Consider the following 22,205-nt stretch of genomic DNA (forward strand, 5'->3'; position numbering starts at 1 on the left):
CTGGTGATGAGCCTCAAGGTGAAGGTGGCTTCCGATCTTAACACCTTGCCTGAGGAGTGTGTGGTGCCGTTGAAGCCGGCAGATGCGCCATCTACGGGAACCGTCAAACTACGGCTCAAGGCTTGCGATGCGGCCCCAGTCAGTTCTACCCCGGTGAAGATCACAATCAACGACTGCCTGATGTGCAGCGGGTGCGTGACCTCTGCTGAGGAAGTCTTTTTCCGAGAGCTGAACACCACAGCTTTGCAAAATGCAATTACTTCAGGACCAAAGGCAGGGCGTCCCATCGTTCTTTCGCTCTCCCAGTCAGCCATTCTATCCTTGTCCAGAGTCTTGCTAGACATCACGTCAGTAGAGCCTTGTACAGTGGACACCCTCTTCAAGCAACTTGAGTACGCTTTGCGAACCCGCGTTGCTGGCCTCCGGCATTGCACATATGAAGACGCACCGCCTGTCTATGTTGTTTCAGAGGCCCAGCACCAGGAGCAATCTGTACTTATGAACGTCCGCCAGATCTCATTTCTCATGCAATCTTCCGAGCCGCGTTCAAACATTGCTATCATCACCCACTGTCCAGCTGTGCGACTCTTTATTACGAAGAGGAACAGAGAGCTGATCTCATACATTGTCTCAACAGCCTCCCCAATGGAGCTCTTTGGTGCCAGCTACTGTGGTATAGACGCATCGCCACTTCTGGTCTCAATCCAACCGTGTCAAGACAGGAAGCTGGAGCAGTTTCGGGGCGCTGCGGTGGACGTCTGCCTGACCGCTCAGGAGGTGCATAGCTTCCTTGCAGGGACCCCTCAGGGCTCATCACCCCCTGCTTTCTGTTCTTCCTACACACCCTCTCCCACATCCTTCTGGCAGTATGCACTAGGCCCCCTTCTAGTTCTGTACCTTCGGGCCAAAGAATGGATATCAGATGAAGGTCTGTCGCGTCTTTTGGTACAACGCGCCGATGGAGTTGACCTTCACTGGACTAAGATTGGTAACGAGCTTTTTTCTTGTACAATTGAGCTTTCACAAAATCAATCTCCCTACTCTTGCGTCATAATATACAAGTCCACCGGATATCACAATCTGCAGAACCTCGTCCGGCGAATTCACGCTCTGTGCCCCAACAAGAGCGCCCTTTATATACTTGATCTCCATGCTTGTCCCTACGGGTGCTATGGCGGGGCCTGCATTGCAGGGGATGACAGACACCCGGTCAGCTCTGTCGCATCTGCGTCTCATGCAGCAACGATGAGCGCCGATAAGGCTGTGCTCTCCCACATCCTTGCAGCGGACACTTGCGCAGGTTTGCTTGAAGGACTGGTGCAGGCTGTGGACAGAATCACCCTCCAGGAGACTGTCATCAGAACGGATGGCGAGGTCGTCAGTCCCGAGGAGATCGCAGCGCGCAAAGGCATCCAGAGCGGCGTCCGGATCCAGGACCTTGCATGGTGAGTAAAGAAGCTTATTTACACAGACCGAAGTTAGTCAGACTTCCTGCAGCAGCCGCCGGAAGTTATGCATGTGCACAGGAAGAACATAAGTACATAATCTGCGGCGACAAACGCCGCGACAATGAGGGCGGGGTATAACCGCTCCTTGATACCAGTAGGGGTAGTACCATTGGTAGTGCCGGTATTAAGATTTGGAACCTTCTTGGGATCAACGAGCACCACAGCACAGTATACACCAGCTGCGACAGCCAGCCCGATGACCATGCAAACTATTTTCAAGCACGTCGAGTTGTTACGGGTCATGACAGGCCCTATGAGGCACGTTATCAGCCACGCGGCGGCCAGGGAAACGCCCACGTACCCAGAGTAGGTACCGGCAATATTAAGTGCGTTCTTAGCTAGGTTATTATTACTTATAGCACCAATCTTCAAGAGCAACACCGAACCGATGTAACAAACCCCATCGAGGAGGGCCGGAAGTGCTAGGCCGAGCATGATATTCTCAAGAATGGCAAGACAGGAGCTTCCGTGGCAGCAGCAGCAGTTCAGGATAATAAAGACGATGGCGAGAACGAGGAAGACACAACCGAAAGTGACCATCACGATGAACAGGATGTTGATCAAAAGGGGGTTCTTGACACTGTTAGTACCACCACTGCCACCATTGCCATTGCCCTTCACACAATCGATAAAACCCTTGGGATTCTTGGCTACGCACTCAACCATATTTTTAACAGTATCAGCACTCCTGGGAAGAAAACCGAACACCGCACCATATGCGATTGCGGCCAGACCCATCGTGAAGATGAGACGGGCCACGTCGTGACAACAAGCAGACATTGCGAAATTTTTTTTAAGAGACTGTTCATGTTCAGCATTACAGGGATCGTGTTACTTGTTATTCTTGTATTGATTTTTGTCTATTAAACATAGGCGCCACGAGCACGCAGAGTGTCTGTCTGATGACTTAGGGTCGCGATGTTTCTAAACGTTGTCAATTAGGCACGTCTAATTTAGAAGAAATTGTGCCAATAACAATTATGTGTATTGCCGTGTCCTATTATGTTCTCCTGTGGCAGCTGCGCCTCCCTGGTACCCCAGTGGCTCATCAGATTGACTCCTAACACAAACAGTATTTGATAGAGAGCAATTGAAACGGGATCTTCTTGTTTCCCCAGCAATCACTCTGGAAGCACCTCTGCATTTCTGTTGCAGGCAGAGATGCATCTGAGACATCTTGCGTTGCAACTTCAGAGGCAAGCAAAATTCTGACCTCGAATGTTTTGGAAATTTTTAAAAACGTGATTGTTCCGTTCTCTCAATCTGGCACTTGCAATAGCCGTTGTCTTCTTGCTTGCGTGTGTGCTCCAGGCATCCCTCTCCACTTCCTGCAACTATGGAATAAGTGAGCTGACAATGGAGGTATTTAAAAACGTGACTCTGTTTCTCCGTGAGCTGAGCTCGGCAGATGTCCTCCAGAAGAGCATATTGGCTGCGAACCCTATCCCTGCGACATTTCTCTTCGACGTCGAGGAGAAGCTCAGTGAGGCTGTGGAGCGTGTTGACAGGATCATCAAGGAAAAGGCTACCGCTCTGCGCTCTGCGATTAACTATCTGGAGAAGCTCTATGCCGACCTAATGCACACGAACGAGCCCATTTTCATCTGCGAACCGCCCATTGACACGCCCACGTTCTTCCAGTCAATCTTCTACCAAAATGCGTTTGTCGACCCGACCTCTGTATCGGCTGTGCCACTGAGGCCTCTTCCACAGTCGTCCTGCATCAATGTCAACCTGGCGAGCATATTTGATAACTTGGTCTTCACCGATTCATTTCCCAAATCTGACTTTTACGAGGAACCAACGCAAAAGATATATTCATCCTTGGATGAAGATGGATACATTATCGGCAACGCATCGGCAACGACGCGCGAGGCAAATGTTTATCCCCGCGCTAGCTTTCAATCCTATTTAGATTTGGCTGTGTTCTCCTACCCTCGTGTTAGCAGTTTTGCCACCACGAGTAGCATAATAGACCAGGAGAAGAAGAAGTTTGCCCAAACATACAACCAAATAACATCCACAGACACTAGCGTTCCGGCGGGGATCATGCGGTCAAAGATTCATTCTGCACACTACAATCTTGCAGACACCTTTTTCATAGTGTTGCTGAGTGACTGTGAAGACACCTATACACAGACCATCTACCCTAATCCAGATATCTTGCATGAGCAATTGGTAGACTTTCCAGAGATGTTCACAAGAGGTCAGCTGAAGTTCTCCTACAACTTGCTTGGCGAGCAGGAGATCTACCGCTACGATGATGTCGACTACCCCGGAATAGATCTGGTCGCCGAGACACTATATGTGAATGTGTCGGCGCAGCAGAAACTATTGAAGACCTCCCTCCAGATCTCGGTAGACATTGCCCAGTCGATAATAGAGGCCAAGTCGGGCTTCTCGTCCACCGGCGTCGTCTTTGTGGGTTGGAATAGCCTCTTCCCTCTAAAGTCCTCCTACAAGGTGTTTACAGGGCCTTCTGACGTCTATCTAGACTTCATGAACAGCGTTGTCCGCAACATCTCGGCAGCCAACCACTGTCTCATTCCAACACTCTTTGATCTCTATGAAGCGCTGCACAATGTGTATATGGAGCGTGTCGAGTACCTGTCCAAGGTGTACCAGCGGCGCAATCCTCTGTACACTGAGTTCGAGTCACACTACAGGGCTCTCGACAATTCGGCCCAAACATCGCCCCAGCAAACCACTAGGATCCGTCCCCTGGTAGTCTACATCTTGGGATCCGGAATAAGCACGAATAACCAAAGCATTGTGAAGTCCACGTCGTCTCTTAAACTCATCTCTGAACTGCTGAGAAAGATGAAGAAGATCAACATACAAATAATCATCATCGCAATTCCTCCGGACAAAGACTCGAGAAAGGAAAAGAGTGTGTTCAACAAGCGCATGCTCCACTACGAGCAGTTCTGCTGGCTCCGCCGTCTTCTTCTTCCCCGTGCCTTTCATGTTTTTGATATCGATGATTACGTGAGCTACATGACTCAGCACTTTTCATCCACAAGCATCTGGTTTCATCACAGGGACATCTACTTCCGTCACATCGTGGAACGGTACCTCTCCCCTCTCAGAAGCAAGGACAGTGATATCTACTTCTCTGCCCCATACCTGAATCTGCACGGCAGCTCTATGGTTTCGTTTTGCGGCAACGTGTTTGTAGACCTAGTCAATCTCCCCAAGAATCAGCACCCTACCTTTAATCACACACTGCTGGTCAACACCACCCAGACATCTAGCAAATTTATCATTGGGTCTGTTTGTGTCGAGCTACCCATGGGCTCGCTGGTAGCTATGCACGGCTTGGCCCACAAAACATATAGATCTTTTCTTCTCGACAGAAACAGCTTGTCGATCCTGGGATCTACGTCGCGGTATAAGCCCTTCTGGCAGTACTTTCAGTGGTCTGTGATGGAGTCTCTTCCGAAGAATGCTGCAGATATAATACTTCTGCGCGAGCAAGGACTAATCGAGCTGGACTTGCATACAGGATATATAGTGCATTATAAAGGCCGCCCGTATAACAATAGCTTTACGCTCGATGCAGATCTTCCGACTGACACGAGTCCCTATCCCCTGATAAATAGAACGCGCTATCTTTTCTTCCAACAGATCCCTAACCGCAACGATCTTGTGCTATTGGTCTCACTTAATTTCCACGTGTGGGATTATCCACTCGCCCCCAGAAAAACAATTAACCCACCTCTGGGTATAGAGTACCTACTCTGTGGAAATGACTCACCTGATTCTGCCACATTTTACACGGTACAGACCGTCTTCTCAAAGGCATACAAGAATACCGGCAAATACACACAAGGGTTGAGCCAATCCTGGTACTCAACTTCAGCACTGTGTAGCTCTATGTCGCAGTTAGTGCGTGCCTCACCAGAAGTATTTGAGATGAAGTACAATGCTAGTCTGGTGGGCGCCCTGGGACTGAATCCTAGTGTCTTGCGCTTCGCACGATTTGCTGCGGACAATTCAGGCACCTTGAGAGACTGCTACAACGCGTTCAACGCAGAAGCTACTGGCGTGCCGGGTTCAGTCTCCCAATGCATCTTTCTTGACCTTTCTGGAAACGTCCTTGCATATCCGTCTTTCAGATGTACAAACACATACAACAAGCTCATCCAGAACTTGCTCAACCAGCCTGTGGCTAGAAGGATCTCCTTCCATCGCTCCTCCTGCATGTGCTCCACGCTTTTCTACGATAGTGGGGACCCTGTCATTTTGGACGATTATGACACCTACCTTTACAACTTTACTTGTGTTTCTATGGTAATAAGACTCTATAGCAAGTCAGTTCCAGACTTCCTGGACCACCCAGAGGTGGTGGGGTTCTTCATTGTCACCTTCACGGACCATGGTTTAAAGCGCTTGTATACGAAGAAGAAGGCAGAGTTTGTTGCGGAAATAGCTGCTATTTGCCCTAACTACGATCCAAGTCAACAAATATATCAATGCAACAATCTCATGTTTATAGACTTGCATACGGCGGACATTTATATAGACGACTTCTCGAGCCTCCTCATAGATGCCGAAAAAATTATCAATCCTCATGTGAGCCAGATGCAGTACCTGCTGTGGTATCACGGATTTCTTCAGTGCGTCTTCAGGCAGTATCACGACAAAGTTCTTCGAACCATGGCTGCATCTAAAGCTTTAGAAGATATCTATACCGCAATGATCTTTAGAAAGAAGGATATGATAACCTATGATGTCTACTCAAGGCACTTGCAAGATGCAGAAACTGTGAAAAGGGTCAAAAATAAGGTTGTTCTGGGTCTCTTTTATGACATCAGTGGAGTGGCTGTGGACGCCACGTATCTGTCGCTGAATGTAACCCCGAGTGTGGGATGTAAGCGCGAACTGGAAGACTCGGGAGCTCTCCTTGCATACTACCCCCAAGCAAACACCTTGAGCTTGGCATACAGTGACGCCTACTACACTACTAAAGACAAAGCTGAATTCATTGCTGTCTCGATTTATTCCGAACTGGAACAAAAGGTACTATTCCCATTGCTTATCAGCGTCACTGTCCTCCTGCTGCTCTTTACGCTCCTCAAAACAATTTTCAGGAGAACACCTGTAGCGTATCGACTGCGCTTGCATCACGTAACTGGCCGGTGACTACTTGCTTTCTTCTGTAACGCTTTCAGTGGTAATGGTATCGGAGTCATAAATGAGTCTATCGCTTTCCTTTTCTACGTGGCGTTTAGCAGCACGTCTTAGCCTGCATCTCCTAAGCATCAGGAGGGAAACGAGTATCAGAGTGATAACGAGGATAATACCGAAAAGGGACGAGATGATTATAGCTGAAAGGAACCTGTTGCTCGCATCATTCTCCCTAGTGGGCATGTTGTCCTTTATGTACGTGCGAAGTAGATCCCCCATTGTGACGTTTTCGCTGACATTGCCAGTGGCATCCGACTCTACGTAAATAGTCTTTGGAACATACGACTTCGACGAGTCACTGACATTGTGACACGGCCCTCCTCTGCCCATCGCCAAAGTGATGTATCGCGATTCGTAAGATGTCAGGATGATATTATAGCATGCGCCCCTGTCCATGCTAGAGATATCCTCCTCAAGCAGAATCAGCGGTGCACCCTGGTTTCCAGTCCCCATGCTGTTCATATAGTTTACGACGCACGAAAGCTCGTCGTAAGTGACGTTGTTTAGGTAGCTCATGACGTAGCGAAAAGGGAATATCGTGTACGTATCATCTAGCGTTATATTCCCCGCATACAAGGACTCTCTAAAATAACCTGATACGGAGGCGACTAGGGGCCTGCATGTCTTGTCAAAGATGTCCAAGGAGAAGAGCTGGGACGGAACAACGTCCTTGATCCACAAAGAGTAAAGTGAACTGGAGGAGTCATATGGCGGGGCAAGGTTGTATTCGTGGGGTGAGTACCCTATTACAGTCATGATGTTCAGCGCGGCAACGTACATCTCAATCTGCTCCTGAATAGCCAGGCCGTTCTTTGTCAATAAGGCATTCTCTGGTATGTTAAGGCGGAGAGCGGAGTTAGCATACGTGAAGTCGGTGGGGAGGTTTGGCACGATCTTTGCCATCTGAACGCCTTTATGAATCTCCCCATTGCTCTCATAGTCAACGTCCAAAAACATGTATTCCACGTGTTGCAAGTGCTCTAGGTAGCAGCCTGCCTCAACCATGTAGCACTGGGTGGCGTTGGGAAAGGGACATTCTTGATTGACCAATATGTGGCTATGGGACGCCAGGAGCAGCATCGGGATAGTGTAGTTCTGAGCGTCATAGTAGCTTCGAAAGGCGGCGTAGATTTCGCTCCACTCTGAGTCCCCAGAGGCCATGTGGTTGTTCACTACTAGAACATCTACACTGTACTTATAAGAGTCAAGAATATCCTGGACGGCGCTGCTCTTAATGACCTGCGCTGGGGGCTTCGTGTGGCCATACTCATAGAGCATCCCGTGAAAGAGGAAGGAGAAGACCATTGCACGGATGCCATTCTTGAAGGTTAGGTACTTATGTGTGTGCTGAATGAGTGGTGCGCCGTCGCTGTTCCTGTAAGTGTTAGTAGAAATGAACCTGTCTCCAAAAAGGGTGTCTGAGTGGTCACTGAGGAAGGCTGCAGAATCGGCGTTGTCCATGTCATGGTTACCGATGGTCATGATATCGAAGGGGAGACGCGAAGCAAGGCTATAAATGATCTCCCCCCTAACATCTGTAACATCTGATAGGCCTGTCCCCTCGATGATATCTCCCCCATCAATGGCTAAGACGTCTGCTGAAGGATCTCTGGCTGCTGCATTATGCATATGCTCAATGTATGAGACTAAAAGACCGTAGTTCCCAATGTCGTGCTGATGAGCATGCCCATAGACCCATCCGTGGGTGTCCGAGACAGATAGGACATGGAGAGTGCGGATACCCTCCGCAGGCATTTTAATAATTACTTCCAGCTCGAATGACGAATGATGTGTTTCTACAGGCTGCAGACGTAGTAAGGGACTTTCGCGCTGGAAAAGGCGGCCTAAAGGCTCTGTGTTATGCTCGAGCCAGCCAGCCGGGGCCTGTCTATGCCCTGGCCTTGCGGGCCTTGGGACACGCAGATCCGTTGAAAGACACCATTTCACGGCTGGCAAATGCAGACGATACTACACTAGAGCACAATCATGTGCTTGTGATGGCCACAGAGGCACTTTTAGGGGACGGAGTACCTCATAGAAGAAGGCGCTTAGAAGGATCCACAAGAGACGCCCTTCGCATAGTCAAAACTCACATGCCTGAGTTTGCGTGTCTGCTGAAGAAGCCAGACGCGACTAGCGTGAAATCTCACAATGCTACAAGCGCTACACCATACCTACCTCGTGCATTTAGAGTTAACCTAGATAAGCGTGAATATCCGGAAATAAACGACGAAGCAGACAGGATGCGACTTACTCTGGAGGCAGAAGAGCAGTGTGTTCTACGTGTTCAGGATCAATTACAAAACGAACTGCCTCCAGAAGCAAAGCTCACCAGACATCCCATCCTTAAAGATTTTCTGCTGATTTCTGCTCCTGATATGAAGATTCCATTCCACAATCTCTGGGTGGTCAAGACAAACCAGGCTGTCATGCAGTCGCTTGCTTCTGGCCTGCCTCTGGCTGCACTTCGCGAGGCCGCCATCAAGCTATTCCCGTCCCTGAAAAATGTCTGTGTACTCGATGTCTGTGCTGCTCCCGGCTCCAAGACATTCCAAGCCTGCAACTATTTTTCCGGCGTCCACGCTAATGACCTTGACAGACGTCGCTGTGAGATCATTCTTCGTCGGGGTAAGGAGCTAGTCAGTACAAAAGCTGTGCGGTCTGCAAATGTCGTTGCTGGCCTACCAATTAACTCTCTTGTGATCACAAGCAATGACGCTCTCAGACTCAAGGACACTGGTTGCCAGATTATTGTCTGTGATCCCACATGCTCATCCTCGGGCATATACAGTAACAAGGATGCTTCACTCGCGGAGGCGGCGGGGGTGGCGAAAACACACGCTGACCCGGCTGAGCTCAGCCAGTTTCAGATAAAGCTTCTTACTAAGCTTCTCACGAAGTTTCCCAGTGCGCTGCTAGTGTCGTACAGCACGTGCAGCATTCATTCCGTTGAAAATGAAGACGTCGTGGCGGCGGTTATGGAGGATGAGACAGGGATTTCTAAGGAGTGGGAGCTGTGGAACGCGCTTCCAGAGTGGCCACTGCGAGGAAAAAAGCCATACACTTGTTGTTTGCGGGCAGACAAGCGACAGAAGACTGACGGGTTCTTTGCTGCGATTTTCGTCAGAAAGTCTCTACTCAAAAGGCCCTCATGACCACTTGTCAACCTCTTCTATTAAGGATTGTAGCTCGCGTGTCAGAGAAGAAGCATGACCCATTACATTCTGCATCTGATGAATGAGCTGTTCTTTCTTGGCGTCTTGAAGGCTTCGTAGCTTGCTAATCGTGTCTTGGTATGCACGCATCATGTTCAGCTGGTCCGCGGTGCACTGCTCTAGCTCCTGGTTCTTCTGGGCGAACTCTGCAAGTAGAGCGTCATCTCCTTTCCGCTCCTCTTCCAACTCCAGTATGCGCTGTCGCTGCTTGACATCTGCCTCCTCTAGCTTTTGGGCTCTGGCCAGCGCTGAATTGAAGTTGTCGACGGTGTTATTTGTGTGGCTCATTAGTCGATTGGCTACCGCAACAGATGCAGCCCGGTCGATCTGGGCCTCGTGGAGCCCTTCTGTAACAGCCTTTGTTAGTAGTGAAAGAGCAGCTCTGACGTACCTAAGCTGTGTGGCGGTCGCCTCATCCGTTGCACAAACAAGCACAGACAGTAAATCCACTCGACGAGCTTCTTTGGTAAGGTAGCCTTCCGAACTGCCATCTATGATGAAAATACTATGGTAAGTGTCAAACATAAGAATCTGTGGAGGTTGCAGAGAGAATGTAAGCCTTGCCTCTGCACACATGATGAGCTTCGGGGCTGTGTCAGTAAGTAGGTAGTGTATGGTCAATGCTAGATGTCCATGGTGTCGTCCTAGGAGTACAAGAAACCCTTGGTGAAGCAGGAGTCCTTGTAACACCAGTGTGTTTTGATTCATATGGCCATCCGGGGTGATACGTATCAACTCATAATGCGGATAGCGCAAAAGATATAAGCCACTGGGAAGCAGGTTAGCTGAGTTCTGTGTTACAGTAGTCTGTACAGACAAGAGTGCAATGTGTTTTGACTGGCATAGTATCTTCATTTGAGTTGCGCTTCCTAGCATATGGGCCCTTTTGTTTTCGATTATGACACATGCGGTGCTGCCAGACAGCTCTTCACTACCCAGAAGAAGTATCGTGCTGTCCTGCAGACTGCCAGAATCTCCTTGCCAACAGGCAACGTCACTAACTTGTTGTATCGGAAGATTGGACGTGACGGGAAAGAGAGAAGTCAAGGACAAGTCTTTTGCAGAGACACGATAGAAGAAGATGCCCCTCTCTGCATGCGGACTGTTGCCATCAAGAGAAATGGGTATAGATGTAACCAGCAACATACTGGATGAAGTAGCGGTACAATAAGCATGCCACCACCTTGACTCTGTCGTACGAATAGATAATGGCCGGCGCATCCGGGCCACAAACACAGTTCGCATTGCAATCTTGTAGGTTCTAAGCTCCATACTCAACTCGTCCTTCAGTGCAGTCACAAGTAAAGCATGCTCCTGGGCGCAGACGCGAGTATTCCGAAGCGCATCTAAGCTTACTGAACACTTCACCCTCTCAATCATCGTTTTCATTCAAGAAGGAGTTTACAGGCGGTTGGCTGCGCTACAGTCAACAGGGAAAAAGGATTGAAAAAGTATCATTCAGAAGGCCTACTTAAACTGCGAAGATAACTACGAAGACTACTGTCCCTAGATAACAAATCAGCAGACAATCCCCTGCTATCTTTGATGTCATATTCATAGGGGGCCAATACACGCGCAATCTCATTGTGGTTTAGCTTCACTGCCATGAGAAGCGCAGTGTTCCCATTACAATATTGGTCAGTCAGGAAATCTGATGACGTAACCATCCGTGTCTCTAGGGGCGCCAAAAGCTGCACGAGGTTTAGGTAGTTTTGGACAGTAGCAAACATCAGGGCAGTCCAGCCATATTTGGTCTTGGATCCTACCTCACCCTTATAGTTTACGAGCAGCTGAGCGCACTTTTCATGGCCACAAACGACTGCATGCATTAGGGCAGTCCCTGGAAGTAGATATCGCCCGCAGCTCCGTAACATGCCGGCCTCCTTCGGGGCCAAAAGAGGAATTGCATCTGCATAGCCCAATTCTGCTGCATACATGAGCGCTGTTTTACCGGAGCGGTCCTGTTGGCCATAAAGGCTAGATAGCTGGCGGATGCGTTCCAAGTCGTAAGCAAGCACTGCAGTGACAAGCTCGTTGTGCAGCGAGTCTTCGTATATGAATGGTGGTGTTAAAGAATCACGCAGATTGGCGTCGTCAAACTTCAGGTTATTACCAGGGGCAGCCTCTGTGGAAGGCGTCGAAGGAGTGACAAGGCAATTGCTAGACATAGATACAGGTTGAAATGAATAGTCTCCAGAGTGGTGATCTATTGTGACCACTACATAAGACCACGCGTCAGAATCAAATGGCATGAGAGGTTGAGGACTAATGTCCAGTGAAGTAGATGACTCTGACCCATAGAAGCTTGTTGTCTTCATGCCAGTACAATCTGGAGAATGATAGCTGGTAGAAACAACGGACTTAGGTTTAGATTTAGTAGTAGATAATACAATCGCAGTTTCTTCTGTGATGGTGGATACATCAGAAGTGGTTACACAAGTCTGGGAACTTGCCGAGACTGTAGCAATGGGACACTGGGTCTGCACATAGGCATCTACTATCTCTGGTTTCTCTCTGGAACTACGAGTTAGTTCTAATAGCTGGGAGGTCTGCTTTGTATAAGCCAATCGGGATGCTTCTAATTTTTTCTCTAACTCTGCTACCTGGGTCTCTAACTCTGCTATCCGAGTGTTCGTTTTAGCAGATACCAATAAAGATAAGGGAGGTAGAGCCGGGGGGTTTCGAATCAAAGGTGTTGTTAGGATGACATTGGGATTAGTTGTTGAGCTGCTCTCCGCAAACGTGTCAGTGTGTTTCGTGTGTTGACGAGAGCGAGGGACCTCTGTGGAAAAGGATCGACCGACTTTGGGAGAGGCTGAAAAAGACATACGGGGCACGGTTATTAAAGGTGTAGTGTTAAATTTGTCAATGGACACAGGAGAGGATAGCTTCTCTGAAGACTGGAGTATAGCCTGTAGTTCTCTAGTCACTACAGCATCGGGCTCCTTCTCAACACACCAAGCCAGAGCGTTTGTCAGTTGGTCAGGTAAGTACCTAATGCTTTGTAATGCTGAAACAGCAAGTTCGCTTCTTGGAGAGCTCAAGATCACCTGGAGGCTGGATCTTCCTAATGAGTCATACTGGCAGCCCTGGATGGAGATGAGCTCCATCGTTACTCCCTTATCAAAAGGATCCATCGACAGCGCAACGTCGAGGGCTGTGTACCGCTTATCCTGTCCTAGAAGCAGGTCGAATTCTAGCCGTCCCAGGACTCGTACAAACGAAAGATTAAGCCGTAGAACCGCCTCAAGAAGAGCGCTGCGTCCAGTATTATCAACGAAGCCAGCTTCGTGTTGAGCAAGCAAAATGACAAGGTGCATGTGACCAAGTCGGGTGGCTGTCATGAGCGCCGTGGCCCCGTTTTCGTTCCGCTGACCCTTCATCGTCTTGATAGCTTTCAGAACATACGCCAAGTTTCCTGATTCTACTGCAGAAAACCATGCTGCCGTATCCATTCAGGGATTTGTATAAATGTGCTAAAAAGGACAGAATTGTAAATTTTTGCTAGATAGGAGGCTTACTCGGTCCTATTTTGCTCTGAGACATGGACGTAGAATCATCCAAAGAATGGTTTTCAAGCATCTTGCACGAGGACGTAGAAGCTGTTCAGAAAAATGCCGAGCAGCGGGCCGGAACCAAGACAGAAGACGGTGACACGGGCCTATTGTTAGCCACGAAGTCTGGATTGGTTAAAGTGGTTTCTGTTCTTGCGCGTTATGAAAGCGGGCATCGCGATGCAGCCGGTCTCACTGCGCTTGCCATTGGGATTCTTGAGGGAAAACTTTCTATCTGCAAGCTTTTAGCGCCGTATGAAGCCTGCGTACCTGTGCTTTTGCATGGCGAGGAAAAGGCACCCATGGTTTTGGCATTGGAAACGGGCTGTCTCGACGTCGTGGCCACCATATTGGAGTACGTTGATTTGAGTGCTGAAACTAATATGCATGACCAATACATTGTAGCAGCGGTCTCATCTGGCCGACTTGACGTTGTGAAGTATGCACTGAAGCACTGTGCTGCGGACCTTAAGAGCATAGAGCGCGCCTTGCCTATTGCAACCGGGGAAATAGAAGCGTATCTCAGGAAAATACACGAGATTCTCTGCATAAGCACGTGTCCCGTGTGCGGGCATGTGAATTTAGCCAACTTTTCCGTCCTTCCATTGCATTTGATGACTTCACACTCACCAACAGAGCCTGGCTCCTCTTCCATCGTATCTGCAGATTCCCTTGAAAAGGACAAAATAATACTCAATCAGAAGTTAGAGATCGAAAGGCTACGCAAGAAGCTTGCTGAGTTCCGTGTCTCTCTTGACAGTGCAGGCATAGAGCCTACTGGAAATAACGAACACAGTGATCTATCATGCTTTTCGGACTCATCTCAGTTACGAGATCTCTCAACGATGAACCATCTAGATGCTCAAGACAAAGAAATGCAATTAAGTAGTCTTGAGGAAGAAACTCTGGGCAAGGAGATACAAATCAATATTATAGATGCCCTAGCTGATGATGTTCACGCGCCAGCAGCATGTTCAGTTGACCCAGCAATCTCTACCTGCCAGCGATCATCCTCCATGCCCAACATCTTTCCAGAGCGGTTATTAGCAACGTATGCTGACGATTCCGAGACTCATTTAAGAGACTTTGTAAGCCAGCAGTTGCACAGGTACAGAACCATCCGTATTGAGCAGGTCGGTAACGCTGAAGTTGACATGCACCTGGTTAAGGAGATGCAGGAGAAACCATTTGATACACCAGCTAATCTAAACGCGTATGCGCACTACTACACAGAGTCTTCAATGACGAACAGTGCTCTCGAGCTTCCCAGTGCGACAACCTCCAGCACGACAAGTTTAGCAAACTATGATGCAACAGAGTCCATTCAAGTTCCTGATCCAGTCGAGAAGTATGTCTATGTGCGCTTGCGCTTTGACAGCTACGAGGATTGTCTCTATGGGACAATAGCGGAGCATATCCTTCCCGTTACTCTCTGTCGCATTTCTGAGACAAGTGATGGTGCATTGCAAGAGTCCATTACTACTACGGGGCTGTTCCGGAGAGGACATGTTGGTCAGAAGCTATCTTCCTCGTGTTCAGAAGACATAGCCGACAGGACCCCACTCATGGTGGCTGCCGCAGCAGGTGATCTTGAGGTCTGCCGAAGCCTCCTGTTTGATCACGTCGGTAAGCGTACTAATAGTGGAAAGACTGCGCTTATGTTTGCAGCCGAGGGAGGTCATGCAGATATTGTGAGGCTACTCCTGGAGAAAGAAGCAGGAAAAATCGCAAACAGTAGAAATCAGGTAGCTCCAGTGACTGCACTGCAAACAGCCGCATTGTACGGCTATGATGCCATCGTTAGCCTTCTCCTGGATGCAGAGGGAGGAATGCAAGACAAGTATGGCTTCACAGCTCTAATGTACGCCTCAGCAAACAACAACGTAGCGTGCATCAAGTTACTCCTATCTAGGGAGGCAGGATTATTAACAAATGCTAAATTTGTGACCGGCCAAGGCATGAGCGCCTTGGTTATTGCAACTGCGAACAACAATATTGAAGCAGTGAAGCTTTTACTTCCAGCAGAAGAGTACATGCCTCGAGTACGCTCTAGGGCTATCGCATACGGGGCTGGAAACGAGTGTGTTGCATATATAAAAGCAGTTGAAGAAAAGCGCTTAGCTAAACTTCGGGCTTGCAGTGCAGTTAACAACAAGAGTTAATCTTTCCCTTGCAGTGTATATTCTATTTCCTTGGATTGAAACGATTGCATTTACAAAAAGGATGCTGGAAATAGCTAAGTTTGAATGTACCGGGCGCACGAAGTTAATGAACGCTGCGCTTCGGAACGACCTTTCTGGAGTGACAAGATACAGTGAGCTGAGGGGACAGACTGATGCCCGAGGGCGGACAGCCCTGATGTACGCAGCTGAGAAGGGTCACTTAGAAAGTGTCAAACTGCTTCTTTCTGAGGCCTGTCTGTTGGACCATACGGGGTACACAGCTTGCTGGCTGGCCCTGCTTAACGGGCACCATGATTGTGCCGAGTGTCTCCTGAAAGCTGAGCAACAGGTTTCTAAGCTAACTAAGCTTATGCTTGCTGCAGCCAACGGAGACGCCAACCAAGTAAAGAAGCATCTAGGCAAGCGGTGTAAGCGTTCAAGCTGCAATGGCACAGCACTAATGTTAGCTGCAAGTAATAATCACGCCGATTGCGTTGCCCTCCTATTAAACGAGAATGGACTAACTGACCATAACAGGTTTACTGCTCTATTGTACGCTGCCATGCATGGCCACAAGGATGTTGTGGAGCTACTTCAAGAGCATGAGCTATCTTCATTGACCCTACGTGGAGAGACGGCGTTGATATTAGCAGCTAAGTATGGACACACTCAGGTCGTAGATGTAATAGTAAAGAAGCAGCACGTTCAGTCTACTAATAGCAAACAGACAGCGCTGATGTACGCCGCGTTTATGGGGCATGCCGAGTGTGTCAAGCAGCTTAAACATCTCCAATGCGGCCAGCAGGATGTTGATGGTCGGACCGCGCTCTGGTTTGCAGCTATGAAGGGCCACGTGTCTTGTGTAAGAGAGCTGAAGGACCAAGAGATACACATAGCCGACTACGATGGGGTAACTAGTCTGATGACAGCAATTGAGAATGAAAACACTGACTGTGCACTGGAGCTACTGCGTGAAATAGGGCACATAGCTATTGATGGCAGCACTGCGCTGGAAATGTCTATCAACGTAAGAAACTACCGCTGCGCCAAGGAGCTCGTGCGGAAGGAAGCGTACCTTGTTGACTACCCTTTTGAAATCGTCACCGCAATATCAGAGGACTTCTCATGCATGTATGATGTCTTGTATACTTGCACCCATAACAGGCCAACAGATAGAAATGGAAAGACAGCCTTAATGCACGCGGCACGTGCTGGAAACATCAAGGCTGCAGAGTTCTTTCTATGGCAGGTCGGAGCCAAGGATAACTATGGGTACACGGCCCTCATGACCGCGGCTAGAGCCGGCCACTTGTACATTACTGCCATGCTTGCACAGTTTGAAGAAGAACGGACAGCGCAGGATAGCTTCGGAATGGGCGTACTTTATCACGCATTAATTGGAGGACATACCGATACAATCCTTTTGCTAAAGCAGCTGATGGGAGACAACAGCAAGGTTACAGATCTTATGGTGTCTGCGGCAATGGGTAACTATCAAGGCATAAAGGAACATATATCACAAGCAGGTCAAGGAGACGTTCAGGGCGTTACTGCACTGATGTACCTGGCTATGACAGGAGGACGAATCAGTAAGAACTGTTTGAGACCTACACGGTACTGGAATACGAGTGAGTACACAATAATTACGCAGGCCGATACACTGGACTACATGTCTCTAACAACTGAAGAAGTTCAAATCCAGCAAATGTTGATTTCTCTGGAAAGTAAAATGCAAGATAATTATGGTAACACCGCGCTTATACAGGCAGTGCTCCAAAACCAATTTGAAATGGTGCAGATCTTGCTCCCATACGAGCTGTCTATAAAGACCACAGGGACAGACGGTGGACGGTCTGCTCTGGACTTTGCCATCGATAATAATCAATCTCATATTGTCAGGCTTATAACAGATCATCTTGTGAGGGCAAAGGAAGTACTGTGCATGCGACAGAGGGAACCCAAAAAAGCTATCGCGCATACAACGGATTTGATGAAAGCAATCGCTGATGATGACTTAGTAGATATGTCTGCATACATTGATGACATAGGAGTATTTTGCACAGATCTATTCGACGGAAAGGGTGGCACAGCGCTCCACATTGCCGCCTCCATGGGAATATCGGAGTACATACTCTCTCTGTTCCCAGAGTTGGGGATATATGGAGAACACCGGTACACTGCTCTGATGGCTGCCTCTGAGAATGGCTGCCTAGAATGCATAGATATCCTGCTGTGTGAAATGACTGTTCAAACGAGAGATGGGATGACGGCTCTAATGTATGCTGCTCGTGATGGCTACACGGACATCGTGGCCGTCCTTGCGTGCTTTGAGGCAGGCCTTGCTGATAACGACGGAAAGACTGCAATGATGTATGCAGCCGAAAGAGGATATGTAGAGTGTGTGAGGATTCTGGCTCCCTATGAACAGAAGCTTCAAGATGCGCACAGCAATACAGCACTAATATACGCTGCAGAGAACGGATATTCGGAATGCGTGGCAACTCTTAATAAGGTGGAAGGGCATATCCTATCAGACCTGGGTGTCACAGCACTGATGGCGGCGGCAATGCACGGAAGACCAGAGTGTGTGTCGATTCTATTGAAAGACCTGCACGCGATGACGGATAATTCTGGATATACTGCGTTGATGTATGCTGCCACAAAAGGGTACACTGCGTGCGTTGAATTGCTAATCGATGCCGAGGCGGGGGAAGTGAACCTGGATGGAGAGACAGCCCTTATGATGGCTGCACAGAACGGACACGAACAGTGCGTACAGCTTCTGGTACCTTTTGAACTTAAGATCCAAGACGACATGGGATGGACAGCTCTAATGAGTGCCGCACAGGCAGGCCATCTGAATTGTGTAAAGCTTCTGTTGGGTGAGGCTGAGATATACAATAGTGAGAACTGCACTGCCCTAGATATAGCCCTAATAGAGAGAGGTAAAGAAAGTAAGGTGAAGAACCTCAATGACTGCATAGTTGCTCTGCGAATGGCCACAACTTAAGCTTCTTATATGCAGTTATTGGGAGGGCCTAAAGATAGATAAATGTTACCGCAAACAGCCGTGAGAAGCGCGGGACTGGTATCTCCCCACTCCACCAGCTTGTAGAGGACTCCATAGCTGTCATCAGCATATGTAATAAAGGACGAGCTATGTGATGGAAGCTTGGTGAGATGTACATGGTACCTTTCTAATGGACAAAGTGGATGCCTGGTAGTGTCACTCTCATCCTCTACAATTGGTGTTCCAGCTGCTTCCTGGATACGCATTGTGACACCATAAAAAGCTTCTGAAAGGATGCCTAGAGTAAATATTGGTGCTTCTTGACCCTCAGAAGTCGCCCTATTGATAAGTACTAAGAGCGCGTTGCTCAGGTGGGAGATCGTGACCCGTGTAGCAACTATCGGACCCTTAGTTACCACGCTAACGGCCAGCAGCAGAGTTGAAATGCATCTATCGTACATGAGGACAGAACTTTCAGTTACTAGACTTTGTGGAATGACTGCTTGACAGATCTTTGATAGAATGTCCTCCCAGCTAGTCTTAAGCCACTCGACTGTTGTAGGTGGAATCTGCGGACAATCCTTCGCGGCATCATTTACGTTACTAGTGTAAAGAGACTCCCTTTGATTTGTTAAACAAAGCTCTAAGATTTCCTCCTGAACTTTCTGCATGCGTAGGAGGATCTCCTTACGTGCAGCATCCATTCCTTCTCTGGCTAGAAGATCAAGAACATCCGTTTCAATAATATACTTATCACTCTCCATAAATTTAATGTCCCAATCAGTGTCGGACCCGGTCTATCTAGGCCCTCAGTTATCGGTAGCCCATGTCGCGCTGGTGAAGTTGCACAACGAAGTCGCGCGTGCAGGTCTTTATAATTCTGCATCTTCGACTCTTTACAGTGGCGGTCTGGATGGAAAGCTCTATGCTTGCACAGTCAGGGAAGGCGTTGCTGATGCTCTTGAGAACCCAATGGAAGTGACAAGTGTTTCGGGAATTTCTGCACTTTGCCTGACAGCCAGTGGCGTAGTCGTTTGTACAATGGATGGGATCGTTTTTCATTACAGAAACGATGACTCTATAGACTTGCTCCAGCCCAAACCCCAGCAGAGCTGTCGCATAGCAGCAGTGTGCTACGACGAAGTTAATGATACGCTGATATTTTCAGATTGGAGCGCAGAGATACACGTTATCGAAAACGCATCTATACCTATTAGGAAAAGGCAAACCAGCATTTCTCTCCCAATGTTCACCTTTACCGACGGATCTCAGAAGGAAAACTCTTGTCTGTCTATGGCCACCAGGGATGGTCTCCTTATAGCTGGGTTTGCAAGTGGTGAAATAAGGGTTTACGATATAGATACTCTTGTAACCATAAGCAGCTTTGATTGTTCACTGATCACCCTCCGGGCCCATCATCGGCCAGTGCGGTCTATAGAGCTTGTTGACGTTGTATTGCTGAAGCGGCTTGCCCCTAGAATCTTATCTAGTCGTTTCCCAGAGAAAATAATGCCTCTTTTCTTTAGCACAGGAAATGACGGCTCTGTGTTCTTTCACTATCCGGAGTCTTTGACCCTTTACCGCTCTCACAAGCTTTCTTCGGCACAGTTAACGGATCAGTATCTTTTCCGAGCCAAGCTCTTTACACTTGGCACTGTTGATAAGCCACGAGTCTACCTTGCAGTGGGTGGCTGTGACCTGCAACTATACATATATGATTGCACGCTTCTTCTCTCCACCGCCTTGACAGGCTCACTAATCGTTAACCAGACCTTGTCTTCTTCGGAACCTATCAATAGTTTGCTACGGGCGAGCTTTCCTGTTTCTGCCGATGTGTGGGATATTTCTGTTGTTCATTTGAGCACTTCTTCAGACACCGTGCATCTGATATTATCGCTAGAGTCTGGGGAGCTTCATGCTCTCCAGGTGGTCTCAGGAGCTTTATCAGCATCTCAGCAAGTAGCTACGATGGCCTTCATCAGGGAAAGATTTGGCCCATCAGTTTTGATACCTTCTAGCCGAGTCACTGGTACCCATAACTCATTCGTCCCGCCTAAAAACGTCTACTGTAAGTCACCCAGTGATCTGCCGCGTGACACAGGTAACAAATCCACTCAGTCGTTAGCTGGTCGCATTGCGGTAGTGTTGCGCAAAGAGGCACCTGCAATATACATTTATGTCAATAGGAGCTGGGTTTTCTGCGGATTGGTTAAGCAGAACACCCCTGCTGTGGAGGGCGACAAGAAGGCTGATTCTACAGGGAAGCTATGGGACCTGGCGCTCCCAGTACAGAACGATCAGACAGGTGGAAGTTACACTCTGTTCATGAATATCGATGAGGACCCTTGGGTGGTCGCGGAGCGCTTCATTTTAGGGACAAATATAATAGAAACAGATAGAAACGACATCAACTACTACAAACGTCAAATATATGACTTTATAGTGAGCAACATACCGAAAACTGATGTTTTACCGGTGTTCCAGGCAGGTTGGGAGGATCCAACTGATTATTCACTGCAGATCAGGCCAGAAACAGGGTATACTACGTGTTTGATTGACAGGAGCACGGGCACTTCTATTGAGAAACCTGCTCCCAAAGAGATCACAGAGGAACTACTAAAGAAGTGCGTCACGCTTTTAACTAACTCTTCTGAACAGAACTTGCAATATGCTTTGTTCCTCAACGATATCGGCTCTACTACTCTGTGGTTGCAAAATACTGATTGCATGAAGCTATTATCTGTGAGGTTTACTATCCTCTTGCAAGATATACAGAAGAGCAGTACGAGTCACATTGGAGTGTCACAAGAGACTTGGAAGCTTCTTGGTGCACACTTTGTTGTCTTATCATACATATTCTTGAACTTCTCTAATAGTACGCCCGTTATCAATCTATACAAAGCCGTGCTGCTTCTTCTTAGGGGCACTTCTCTCTCCTCGATATACACACAGCTGGCTACCGGCACCTTGGCAGAGAAGACCGTCGGTGTGTTCTTCTTCCGTTTTATCTCGGCACTAATACTGTTTGAAGACACGGCTATGGCTGATGTCTTTGTATGGTTTAGCGATTTGGTAGACGCTGCTCACGGGCCTGTATTGGGACAGTTTATTACCCAGGAAGATCATCAGTATTTAGAACATGTTTGTGAGCACGCGACAAACAGACTTGCAGGACAACGCATTGGCACGTTTTTATCATCTCTTGGTGGCAGGATTGGCACGGACCCATGAGACGTGGAATGTTACATGCTATTAAGAATGGTACAAGCGTGGCCGTTCTGTTATCAGAAACTGTTCTCTTTACGGTCTTGTTTACGTAGAGTCTGTCACCATGGGTGTTACCACAGTGCAAGAGCACCTCTTAGATTGGATGGTTCTCGCAAAAAAGGCGGACTTATGAAAGTAGTTGCACTCTTGACATTTAACTAAAAGCGATTTGACAAGTGATTCTTATAAGCCTCGTCACAATCTAGTAAATTATGCTCCCTACACCACCCAGGCGAGTGCCAAACTTCACAGAGAGCAGTTTCACTTGATTTATAAGATTCGGGTGGGCGGAGTAAATT

At 48.2% G+C, this 22,205-nt stretch overlaps 11 protein-coding genes across 11 annotated transcripts; 6 read left to right on the forward strand and 5 right to left on the reverse strand.

The window, feature by feature from the left end:
* Window positions 1-6: 6 nt before the first annotated feature.
* GL50803_0033030 (Nar1) lies at window positions 7-1,449 on the forward strand (the record flags this gene model as incomplete). The annotated part of the gene is made up of 1 exon (XM_001708272.1): window positions 7-1,449. One exon carries the CDS (start codon window positions 7-9, stop codon window positions 1,447-1,449), a length of 1,443 nt encoding a protein of 480 aa, XP_001708324.1.
* Window positions 1,450-1,478: 29 nt separating this feature from the next.
* On the reverse strand, window positions 1,479-2,288 carry GL50803_0012830 (uncharacterized protein; the record flags this gene model as incomplete). Its single annotated transcript, XM_001708270.1, has 1 exon — window positions 1,479-2,288. One exon carries the CDS (start codon window positions 2,286-2,288, stop codon window positions 1,479-1,481), a length of 810 nt encoding a protein of 269 aa, XP_001708322.1.
* Window positions 2,289-2,864: 576 nt separating this feature from the next.
* Window positions 2,865-6,653, forward strand: GL50803_0036515 (uncharacterized protein; the record flags this gene model as incomplete). Its single annotated transcript, XM_001708269.1, has 1 exon — window positions 2,865-6,653. One exon carries the CDS (start codon window positions 2,865-2,867, stop codon window positions 6,651-6,653), a length of 3,789 nt encoding a protein of 1,262 aa, XP_001708321.1.
* On the reverse strand, window positions 6,654-8,453 carry GL50803_003983 (5' nucleotidase family protein; the record flags this gene model as incomplete). The annotated part of the gene is made up of 1 exon (XM_001708268.1): window positions 6,654-8,453. The coding sequence occupies one exon, from the start codon at window positions 8,451-8,453 to the stop codon at window positions 6,654-6,656; it is 1,800 nt and encodes a 599-aa protein (XP_001708320.1).
* A 23-nt stretch (window positions 8,454-8,476) lies between these two features.
* GL50803_003985 (tRNA/rRNA cytosine-C5-methylase) lies at window positions 8,477-9,853 on the forward strand (the record flags this gene model as incomplete). Its single annotated transcript, XM_001708267.1, has 1 exon — window positions 8,477-9,853. The coding sequence occupies one exon, from the start codon at window positions 8,477-8,479 to the stop codon at window positions 9,851-9,853; it is 1,377 nt and encodes a 458-aa protein (XP_001708319.1).
* On the reverse strand, window positions 9,848-11,293 carry GL50803_0016502 (uncharacterized protein; the record flags this gene model as incomplete). The annotated part of the gene is made up of 1 exon (XM_001708266.2): window positions 9,848-11,293. One exon carries the CDS (start codon window positions 11,291-11,293, stop codon window positions 9,848-9,850), a length of 1,446 nt encoding a protein of 481 aa, XP_001708318.2.
* A 74-nt stretch (window positions 11,294-11,367) lies between these two features.
* On the reverse strand, window positions 11,368-13,368 carry GL50803_007680 (Ankyrin repeat protein 1; the record flags this gene model as incomplete). The annotated part of the gene is made up of 1 exon (XM_001708265.1): window positions 11,368-13,368. One exon carries the CDS (start codon window positions 13,366-13,368, stop codon window positions 11,368-11,370), a length of 2,001 nt encoding a protein of 666 aa, XP_001708317.1.
* Window positions 13,369-13,457: 89 nt separating this feature from the next.
* Window positions 13,458-15,629, forward strand: GL50803_007679 (Ankyrin repeat protein 1; the record flags this gene model as incomplete). The annotated part of the gene is made up of 1 exon (XM_001708264.1): window positions 13,458-15,629. The coding sequence occupies one exon, from the start codon at window positions 13,458-13,460 to the stop codon at window positions 15,627-15,629; it is 2,172 nt and encodes a 723-aa protein (XP_001708316.1).
* Window positions 15,630-15,690: 61 nt separating this feature from the next.
* On the forward strand, window positions 15,691-18,639 carry GL50803_0014510 (Ankyrin repeat protein 1; the record flags this gene model as incomplete). The annotated part of the gene is made up of 1 exon (XM_001708263.1): window positions 15,691-18,639. One exon carries the CDS (start codon window positions 15,691-15,693, stop codon window positions 18,637-18,639), a length of 2,949 nt encoding a protein of 982 aa, XP_001708315.1.
* Window positions 18,640-18,644: 5 nt separating this feature from the next.
* GL50803_007677 (uncharacterized protein) lies at window positions 18,645-19,403 on the reverse strand (the record flags this gene model as incomplete). The annotated part of the gene is made up of 1 exon (XM_001708262.1): window positions 18,645-19,403. The coding sequence occupies one exon, from the start codon at window positions 19,401-19,403 to the stop codon at window positions 18,645-18,647; it is 759 nt and encodes a 252-aa protein (XP_001708314.1).
* A 7-nt stretch (window positions 19,404-19,410) lies between these two features.
* On the forward strand, window positions 19,411-21,870 carry GL50803_0014509 (Ubiquitin binding protein, PLAA family protein; the record flags this gene model as incomplete). The annotated part of the gene is made up of 1 exon (XM_038045771.1): window positions 19,411-21,870. The coding sequence occupies one exon, from the start codon at window positions 19,411-19,413 to the stop codon at window positions 21,868-21,870; it is 2,460 nt and encodes an 819-aa protein (XP_037901919.1).
* Between the last annotated feature and the right edge of the window lie 335 nt (window positions 21,871-22,205).

This window comes from Giardia intestinalis, chromosome 4 (genome assembly GCF_000002435.2).
Source record: "Giardia intestinalis strain WB C6 chromosome 4, whole genome shotgun sequence".
NCBI lineage: Eukaryota > Fornicata > Diplomonadida > Hexamitidae > Giardia > Giardia duodenalis.